The sequence below is a fragment of the Triticum urartu genome, chromosome 3, assembly GCF_003073215.2.
Source record: "Triticum urartu cultivar G1812 chromosome 3, Tu2.1, whole genome shotgun sequence".
In the NCBI taxonomy this organism is placed as follows: domain Eukaryota; kingdom Viridiplantae; phylum Streptophyta; class Magnoliopsida; order Poales; family Poaceae; genus Triticum; species Triticum urartu.
This window is the reverse complement of record NC_053024.1, coordinates 637,428,052-637,438,877: the sequence shown is the minus strand read 5'-3', so window position 1 is coordinate 637,438,877 and position 10,826 is coordinate 637,428,052. Positions and strand designations below refer to the sequence as shown.

General features: G+C 41.6%; 1 protein-coding gene across 1 annotated transcript; it reads left to right on the top strand.

Moving 5' to 3' along the window:
* Positions 1-274: 274 nt before the first annotated feature.
* LOC125545557 (signal recognition particle subunit SRP72-like) lies at positions 275-9,038 on the top strand. Its single transcript, XM_048709556.1, has 6 exons — positions 275-495; positions 592-728; positions 1,809-2,188; positions 2,441-2,537; positions 2,647-2,934; positions 7,869-9,038. Exons 1-6 carry the CDS (start codon positions 366-368, stop codon positions 8,826-8,828), a joined length of 1,992 nt encoding a protein of 663 aa, XP_048565513.1. The 5' UTR covers positions 275-365; the 3' UTR covers positions 8,829-9,038.
* The last annotated feature ends 1,788 nt before the right edge of the window (positions 9,039-10,826 follow it).

Here is a 10,826-nt window from a genome sequence, read left to right as displayed (position 1 = left end):
TAGGGAATCGAAACCCGCTACACGTATTTTCAAGCCAGGCCCGTTAGAATGTGCAAGAGAGGCAGTGGGGAGCTGGTGGGGAATTCGACCTGAAATCAGCATAAAAACAGTCGTTTTTGCTGCTAATTCTGCACTGGGTAAAAACAACAAAACACGTGTCGACATAGGACTGGACAAAAAATACAGCCTAAACTAAATACAAAATCAGACGGCCGAAAGTTAGACACTCCCGAAGCAAAAGGAGCGGTTTATACTAAATAGGAACAAAAAGGGGGATGGATTTGTGAAAAAGAAACAACTTGTCGCACTGGGGGTTTTCTCGCAGCCTCCGCCCTCCTCGTGAGCCATCTCCCCCCGACCTCCCGATGCCGCCCAAATCCAAGGCCGCCGCCGCCGCCGCCGCGGAGCCGGTCTCCGTGGAGGACCTCTTCGCGGCGCTCCACCGCCACATCGAGGACGGCGAGTTCCCCCAGGCCGTCAAGGTCGCCGACCAAGGTCAGGCACTAAATCTCCTCCATCGCCTCTCCCCGACGCGCCCCCCGGTGCCCTGCCCTACCCAGCACTGATACATACACGCCTGTAATTCTGCAGTTCTCGCGGCGTCTCCGGGCGACGAGGACGCGGTGCGATGCAAGGTTGTGGCGCACATCAAGTCCGACGCGACGGACAAGGCGCTCGCGGCCATCCGCGCCGCCGAGCGCCTCCCCATCGATCTCAGTTACTACAAGGTGACGCGAGCTGATCCTCTCTCTCCCGTGGTAGTTGCGCTGGATCCGTGTGTGTGGACTTGGTTTCGTGACTGCGTGGATCAGTAGTAGGCTGCGGTTTTAGGATCTAGTAGTACTAGTAGTAGCCAGATCTGTTTGTGCTTATGCCCGAAGGTAAAATCTGGCGATCTGGGCGAGGAAACGGAAAGTTTGTGAAGCAAATCATCTTTGAAGCTTCCAATGTCAAATTTAGTTCAACCTTATGCTGTCAGCATACGAAGTATTTTCTTGGAGAACAACATTGCATAGCAAAAGTGTGCCATCGAGATTCGTAACATGGCATGATTATTGGCTTGCTTCGTACTACTTTTTCTTAGAGAAAATTGTTTCATGCTACTGATAAAATCCACGTGCACTTGTTCACTTGCAATGCATACTATTCCAGGGGAGGGAAGGGAAAGTTTGTGAAAGGTTGATTGGGGTATGGCAAGAACCTGTGGCACTGCAAGCTAAATATGTGTGCTGAAGCATTTTTTCCATTACGCTTCTCTTAACTTCAGTTTAGAATGTGAGATTCTAATGAGTACACAATGTCCATAATTGCATGAGCCTTTATACAATTCTCTTTTCTTTGTCTGTTCTGATACTGAGCAGCTGTAACTATTTCTTAGGTCAGACTGGTGTGGTAAACACGGTCTTTGGCACCTTAATTGATAATAATTGCCATCCACTTTTCGAATCTTGACATGGTCACCTCTTTTGATTTCTTGTATGGCTTTATGATCTACCATACTGTGTGTGAAGCATTAGGTGACGATGTTTTATTCACCAATCAATGCAGCCTAGTTGATAGCTAGTTTGGCAAAGTGTTTTATTCACCAATTTTTTAGAGTAGATAGAAGTAGAATTGTCGATGAACTAAGATTGTATTCGATTCTCAATGAAGTGCTGATCTTTGACATTGGGATCCTTACTTTCCTATTTTTTTTTTCTTATTTGAATTGTTCTATACATTTCGAAGACTGAGGACATTATATTCACTGGCTATAAAATAATAATATGTGCAAATGTGCTAAGTACTACTTCTATATCTATGTTCAGGCATACTGCTACTACAGGCAAAACAAATTGCAAGAAGCTCTGGATATATTGAATGGTCAAGAAGAAACAGCTGCTGTTCTCCAGCTGGAATCCCAGATCTATTACCGATTAGGAAGAATGAATGATTGCATGAGTAGCTATGAGAAGCTCCAGAAGTTCAAGGTTGACTCAATAGATCTAAAGATAAATATCATCGCTGCTCTAGTTGCTGGTGGAAGGGCTCCTGAAGTTCAGGCAGCCATGAAGGCGCAAAAGGTTGATCTTACCACTAGAGCACTCAGAGATACTAGGAGCTTCGAGCTTGCATATAATTCAGCTTGCACCTTGATAGAAAATAAGAAGTATTCAGAAGCTAAAGAGCAGCTGGACTTGGCGAAAAGGTAATTTTTCTGGTGAACAATTCGCTCATTGAAATGATAATCCAGTGAACATCAATTCTCCTGTAATATTAGAGGCTTGGCAATCATTAAATATCTTATTAGGTCATAGTTCCAAGCTGTTTCACTCTTTCCCATAAACTTAGGTTTCTATTTATGGATAGGCCACTCAACTAAGAAAGTTATGCAATGCCATTGGCCAGTCTATTAAGCTCCTACAGTTAGCTATACTTTAATTTCTTATTTTATTTGCAGAATCGGGAAAGAGGAGCTTATGGTGGAAGATTACGCAGAAGATGAGATTGAATATGAATTAGCTCCTGTATCTGTTCAACTTGCTTATGTACAGCAGGTACCTAAATGTGGTTCAGTTCTCTCTATTCCAAACTTTATTGAATCGTATTAACGTCCTATCTGTATTTTGATCTACAAGTACTTAACTTTCCTGTTTGTATTTTCAGCTACAAGGACAGACTCAAGAAGCCATGGAAACCTATGCCAATATGATAAACAAGAAATCAGGAGACCCCTCGTCACTTGCCGTGGCAACAGCCAACCTTATTTCAGTAAAAGGTACAAAGGATGTTGCTGATGGCCTGAGGAAGCTTGACCGGCTTGTCGAGAAGTCGACAGCGCCGAACCAGTTGCAACTGATCGAGAGCCTTGAATTCAAGTTATCTTCAAGGCAAAAAGAAGCCCTGTACTCTGCTCGTGTTCTTTTGCTCCTCCATGCAAATAAAATTGATCAGGTTTGCATATTTGATCCATTTCCTGTTTACCTATTTCTGTATTAAAGTTAATGTTTGTTTTCATCTATTCTGCCCCTGAACTTTTAGAGCCTGTTCATTAGAGCTCCAGATCCTCATTTTACAGCTCCCTGCTCCTGATCCTCTTAGAGTCCACTCCTATGAGGATCTGGATCAGCTTTACAAAATTGTTTGGCTATCAGTTGGCTCCTAAAACATTGATTTGTGGGTTTAGGAATAAATAGACCATACTGCCCTTGATTGTGATACTTTTGTTACCCCTCTATGCATATACGTCCGGCATACCATGACATGTTATGAACATTAACATATCATATAGGAATAGGAATAGGAATATTGTGTGGAGTGTTAGTTCAACAATTCATTTTGAGCTTTTCTGAAGCATCATCTCACGTTGATTGCAATTATGAACCATCACATGTGTGTGCTACGAGTGGTCTCATGATTATCACACAACAACAGAGTGGTGTATGTATTGTATCTGTAGCAACTTTTCCAAGTGTATATAATGAACATGATCAATCTAAATAGATGAAATAAAATGTTCTACCCATAGTTGTGTGGGAACAAAAAATAGTATGACATCAAAATACTCCCTCCGTTCCTAAATATAAGTCTTTTTAGAGATTTCACTATGGACTACATACGGAGCAAAATGAGTGAATCTACACTCTAAAATATGTCTATATACATCCGTATGTAGTTTGTAGTGAAGTTTCTAAAAAGACTTATATTTAGGAACGGAGGGAGTAATTCACAACATCTAGCCTGTAGATTCAGCAATTGCCTTTGCAAGGTCATCACGGAACTTATCCATTGACCTATCACTCGTGCTTGATGTTGATGAGTCTGATGCATCTTTAGAAATACTCCCTCCGTTCCTAAATGTAAGTCTTTGTAGAGATTCTACTAGATGGACTACATACGGAGCAAAATGAATGAATCCACACCTAAAATGCATCTATATACATCCCTATGTAGTTTATAGTGGAATCTCTACAAAGACTTATATTTAGGAACGGAGGGAGTAATATATTTCCTATACCTCGTCGGTATTGTCGGAACATAGTTAGGATTCCGATCAAATCTATGAAAATGCTTATCAGTCATACCATGCTCCCTTATGAAATTGTGCAAAACCATGGTTGCTGCAACAATCATCTTTTGCTTGTACAATGAGTAGCTTGGCATCTTGAGAAGAATTCGCCATTTCATCTTCCATACACCAAAAGTTCTCTCAATGACATTCCGAATACTTGAGTGCAGATGGTTAAATTTTTCTTTCTTGCCACTAGGAGCAACACCTCTTCGGAACTCAGGAACGTGATATCTTTGGCCCTTAAATGGTGACAAATAGCCTGGACGATTTGGATAGCCAGCATCAACTAGATAATATTTTCCTGAAATATAGATGTGTAAGTCAAAAAACATGAAATAGATGCAATAATATACAATCTGATATGAACATAAAGTAGAAAAATACCTTCTGGAGGATGCAGAAAGACATCTTTATCTGCGTCTAATGCATGATAAAGCACACTTGTATCATGCATAGCACCTGGTTGGCCAATAGACGCATATGTGAAGTGCATGTCAAAATCACATACAGCCATCACATTTTGAGTTGTACTACCTGATCTGCCAATATATCTAATGACATCCTTAGGCTTAACAGTTGCAAGTATGTGAGTTCCATCAATAGCTCCAATGCAGTCTTTGAAATGTGGCCACATCCTCCTATCATTTCTGATTCTACCATGAACAGCAGAGAAGTTTGGATCTTTTGGTCGCACAAAATCTTTAGACATCTTTACCAAGCATCGCAGAACAAGATCAAACTTTCTACTGATTGTGTCACCGGAATGCTTGAATCGATTTTGCGCTCCCCGATTTGAGTGACATCCACCACAGATGTACAAGAACAGTGCTAGAGCTTCAAAAGTACTCATATGCGTAGTTGATTTTGGACCATACGTCCAAAAGATGATGCAGATTGTGAAACATTGTAGAATTCATACAAAACATGCGGTGGCTCTCCCCTGGAGTGCTCAAGGTGTCTTTCACCCAGCCATTCCACTGAGAATTGAAGTCCTATGTTCATTCTTATCCAAGTAGGTCGTGTGATACTTTTCAACAACAGTTACAGCAGAAGCAAGATTGCTTATCATCATTTCGTGTAGGTGCATCAGCTGTACATCTTCGTCATGCTCTTCATGTGAGTAATTACTCCCTCCACTATCACTTTCACTTGAGGACATCTATGCATATAACATACATGAGACAATTCACATTGAGAAACGAGTCGATGGCAATAATGACATACGTAAATAGGAATAAGATTCAAATGACTGTATTCATATAGATAATTTGTGACAAACCGGACAGGGTCTTACAAGCCAAATAAATTACTAAATGCAACTTGAAAGATAGGAGTGTTGAAGGCATACTAATAGGAATGCCTTAACAATTACAACCAAAATATCATAATCTATTTGCCATTCATGGCATTATATTTCCTTTTAAGCCAGTCAAATCGTGCACGAGCATCAGGTATGGTCATAGACATTTCCCTTTGCTTCTTCTTTATGAAAGTTTCAGAAGCAATGAAGTGCTCATTAGTGCCAATGACACCACCACATTCTGTAACCAGAGACATGACATCTTCGATGGTACAAACAGAGGCATCCTCTCTCTTTTGACCAATGGATTCAATGGCTGCTTGCGACTTCTTGCTCAGCTCAACAATTTCTTTCAAATGGTCTTGCATGATCATAGAACACTCCTTGACTTTTTTCCTTTTCCGTCTATAGGACCACCTGCTCTTTTTCCTTTATTATTAATAATTGGCAACTCATCTTCCTCCTCACTTTCTTTGTCATCGTTCTCATCTCCATGGTCTTCAGCATCAACATTCTGAGGACTTTGAGGCAACCTACAATTAGCAGGCCAATGGTGTTCACCAGTGTTGCGCAAGTCTTCAAAGATCTTGGCCAAAAGGTCCTCATTTTGAAGTCCAGCCTTCTGAAACCTACTACAACCTTGGTATTTCTGTCAACGCCAAGTACTAAACGTTAGGCATCCACGGATAGTGAAGCATTTTTTGTATGTGCAGAAAATAAATGACTAGTACCTCACTTTTTAAAGATTTTTCCAACGCTCAGCAGAAGCTGTAACCGTTTGCTTCACAGAATCCCAGCCTATACCTGTCTCCTTTTTCAAACTCTTCCAAATGTAGTACACACTTTTTAGTTTATCCCATTTGTTCTTAAACTGTCTTTTGTTGTACTGTATTCCAGTCTTCTGGTAAAATTTATCAGTCACTGTCATATACCCAGTATTATTCATATGTGTATTTGGGCGATTTCCAGCCTCAACTTGTTACTTGAACTACTCACAAACCAAGCGAGCGTGTTCTTCATTCCACTCAGCAGTTGCTTCCATTGCTACTGTTTTCGGCATAAATTCACGTAAGCAACGGTAGCAGCTGCTAATAAAAATTAAATGAAGTTGGAGATGCACGGAACAAGTCTGCTAGTATTATTACTAAATACTAATACATATATGAAGGCATAAGTACCTCACAATAAATAAATTAGCTAGTACTACTACTAAGAAATCTGATAGTACGTCTAATCTATTATTTAGGGAAGCGACTCATTGGCAGCATATATATATAAAAAAAGGAACAGAACACACTCACATTCAGTAATCAGCTAGTGAGAGGCGTACATCTGCACTTCTACCAGTTATCTACAGCCAATCTGATATCTATCTTGAATATATATGATTTTCTATGAAACCGAGTTCCTCAATCAATCTTGGCACATGTCGTGTTGGAATTTGAGAGGGGATGGGAAAATCTTGATACAAGCAATGGGGACAGGTGAACATGAACCAATCTATAGCCTAGGGTTTGGGGATGGGCACCATACCTTAACACAATAAATGGAAGAAGTGAGTCAGCGGTGTAGCAGGTCGCCTTTGTCGGTCTCCGGTGACGGCCGTGGCTGCCGTCGGTCGTGGCCTCGGTGACGGCCGTGGCTCCCGCCAGTCGCCTCTCTCTGTTCCTCGTACGATCGTATTTTCTCGGAGCCCCGGGCGTTCGGCTCTGCTCCCTCGATCATACAAAATCTGAGTGCAGGAGCCGTACCGAACACAGCCTTATTTGCTGTACTTGTGAGACATTTATATTTTCTTTCAGTGAGCTCATGTTGAATTTTAGCTATAGTGGCATGAGTCACATCGATTGTAGTTGGGGAACCAGTGAGAAATAATTTTTTCACTGAGAACTGGTGGAAGGTCTGCTTGATTGGTTAAGTCAACATCATTGGCCTCACTAACCTTTTAGTAAGGATATTCTTACAATGTTTCATTCTGCTTAGTAAATGCACATGTTTGCATCTATTCGCGTGATTGGCTTAGGCTAGTCATAGCGGGGAGTAACTTAGACTAGTAACATACATATGTTACTAGTCCATATTACTACCTTCATAGTGGGAAGTGTCATAGGTGTAGTAACATACATATCTTCAGTTATGGCTTTGTAGACTCATTTTGTATTGGGAACCGCTATGTGATGGTAACATATTATGTTACTCTGTTTGTCTCTCTCCTCTTTAATTACATGACATATCATCTTTTTTGCTTATGTGGCATCTATGTTACTACTTATGTTACTCCCACTATGACTAGCCTTACAGAGGTTCACAAGTAACATAATGAAACCATTTAATATGAAAATTCTCATCTTATGGCAGGCTCCGTTCATTCATGCGTATTTGGACTCATACATCCATTTGACATTATATTGTGGCTAATTTCATTATATTTCTGAGCCTAGCCTAGTGACCTATTACGTATTTATTTTTTGTTTCGTTGTACATACTGACATATAGTGAATGTGTTGTATATTTCAGGCACAAGAGTTGGTAAGTGGGCTGCTTGCTACGTTTCGAGACAATGTGTTCCCTGTTTTACTTCAAGCTGCTGTTCATGTGAGAGAAAAGAAGGTCCCGAAAGCTGAAGAAGTTCTAAGTCGGTATGCTGAGAAGCATCCTGATAATTCTACAGGAGTCCTCCTTGCACTCGCCCAGATTGCTGCCAATGCCAACCATTTTCAGATTGCTGCTGATTCGCTATCAAAGATATCTGACATCCAGCACATGCCTGCAACGGTTGCTACACTGGTAGCTCTAAAAGAGCGTCTAAATGACTCTAATGGTGCTGCTTCTGTGCTTGATTCTGCTATCAAGTGGTGGAAAAACGCCATGACTGAAGATAACAAGTTGGATATGTTCATGCGGGAGGCTGCTACATTTAAGCTCAACCATGGGCGTGATAAAGAGGCCTGTCAGCTGTACGAGGAACTTGTGAAGAGCTATGGAAGCACCGAAGCGTTGGCTGGGCTAGTAGCAACGTCCGCACGCACTGACCTTGCGAAAGCTGAGCAATATGAGAAGCAGCTGAAACCGTTGCCGGGTCTTCAGGGAATTGACGTAAAGAGCCTGGAGAAGACATCTGGTGCAAGGCATGTAGAGCAAGCCATGAAGGTTGATGCTCCCGAGGAAGTGAAGAAGCAAAAGGCTAAGAAGAGGAAGAGGAAGCCTAAATATCCGAAAGGATATGATCCAGCGAACCCAGGGCCACCCCCAGATCCCGAGAGATGGCTGCCCAAGAGGGAGAGGTCGACCTACCGTCCGAAGAGGAAGGATAAGAGGGCTCAGGTCAGAGGTGCTCAAGGCTCTGTGAGTAGAGAGAAGCATGATGCATCTGCTGCCAATGCCGGCGCCACCTCTTCAAAACCCACCACCTCGGCCAAGGCTCCAGAACCACCAAAGGGCTCCAACAAGTCCCGGAAGAAAAAGTCGAGGTCTTAGGCGGCAAAGTTGTCATGTCACAAATTAACAGTATACAAAGGACACTGTCCATTTTAGTACCTTGACTTGGAATTTTTGTGTTATCTGCATTGGATTGCCCTGTGCCGTGCTTTTAGAATCATGTTTATGGTGGCTTGAGATTCTAGACCGTTGCAAATTTTGTTAACGCTGTCTGACTTGTCTGGTTGAAATTCCATTCTTTACATGCTATATTAACTTTGCAATTCTATGGGCGCTCACTCCTCCGCTCGGCATTGATCTAGTGGCAGAGGCGCAATGCTCTCTCCGATCTGGCCTCCCCTGCAACCGGCCTCTACCTCAGTCCGTGGCTGTTGGGGTTCTAGCGACTCCTGCACCGACGGGAGACTCACTCGGCCTCACGTCCTCTGGCCGTTTTGGTTCTTCTCCATGGTGGCCTTGCCCACCGTGATCTGACATGGTTGTCCATGGTCGTGACCATGTCGCATCGTTAACGTCTGCCCTGCTCCGTCTACAGCCACTCCATCCCCGCTCTCCTCCTGCCTTTTGTGTTTGCTTGTGAGAGGAGGGTTGATGATGTTGCCGCTGTCGTACACCTTCTTCCCTATGGCTGGCCAGATCGACGGATACGCAACAGGCAGCAGATTGCATTTTATGCGAATATGCTTCTCCATGGATTTTTTTTCATGAACAGTACCCTAATATTTCTGCCCTTCAGATTGCATTTTATAATAGCTAGATGGAAAAAAGGAAAAACTTACATTGGTCTTTGTCCACTCTGAATATTCTTGCTTCAAAATGCCCACTGTTCTATCGTCAGGTACCTATAGAAATATGAATCGGTCACTAGGTTTATGCAATGGATCATGATCGCTGATCATTAGACTTGGAGGACTTCGATGGTTTCACCTTATTTAGTTTCCTTTGTTTCTGCACAACCGACAAACTTCTACCTGATGCATATGTACCCTATTCAAAGTCGCATATTTTGGTACCGTGTAAATGATCATCTTATAAAATACCAGATGTAGTGCCAATGCACGGTCATTTCTTTTCCTATTTTGCTCACAAAGAATTACTTTATGTAACAAATCCGATGCCTCAATGTAGCAGTTTTTTCCTTTATCATTAGTTTTGTTCTGCTTCCGTGCTTGCTTTGTTTTGAGTATCTTCAGTTAAAAAAAGACTAATCAGCAGCCAGGGGCGGAGCCAGAAATTTTGACCATTGGGTTCACTCAATGGCTCATTGTGAGAACTTAGTACTAATATGTGAAGTGTAAAGTCTAATTTTAAACTATCTTACAACAAAATTATAGCACCCAAAAACAGCATAATGAAAGAACATGTTGTGTTGCATTAAAAACTAAAGAATGTAAGACATACCGGTTCAATAAAATTATAAAAGCACTTGCTAACAAATTGTAAATAGCGTAGTATCAAATAACTTTATAGAGATGTAGCTTCTCATCTTCCTGGCACATTTAAAAAATGACAAGTTAGTTTGAAAAATTTAGAATAAGTACTATCAAGTGTAAGAATCTTGTAAAAGCACTCACATTTTAGAGTGTCCCCTTTCGATCTTTCATCGCCTTAAAAAGATTAAACATTGCATCATTAGTGATGGTAGAAAATATATCTTTCTCCACATTGCAAATTAAACTTTGGATTAAATCTCCGTTGAGTATCTCCAATCTCCCTCTGGGGGTAATCAAAATTAGACGTTGTCCTGTAAGGTCCCCACACTAAATTACGCCTAATCTCGACTTGCTTCTTTGGATTTCTTGTGTACTCTGAAATTCTCTTCCGATCAGCCGAATCATAAGGCAACTCATCTAAGTTAATTTCTGTATGAATAGTAGCCTTCGAAAGACTAGACATTTCATGGACTTAGCCTACGTTTAACGGGTGACCTTGATGTGCCTGTATCATTCTCTCGATCTGGTGACCAAGTTTTCTTCAAAAAATACCGCTCCATAGCCTAGGTCAATCAAAGTCCATGAAAAACAAATCAAAAACTAG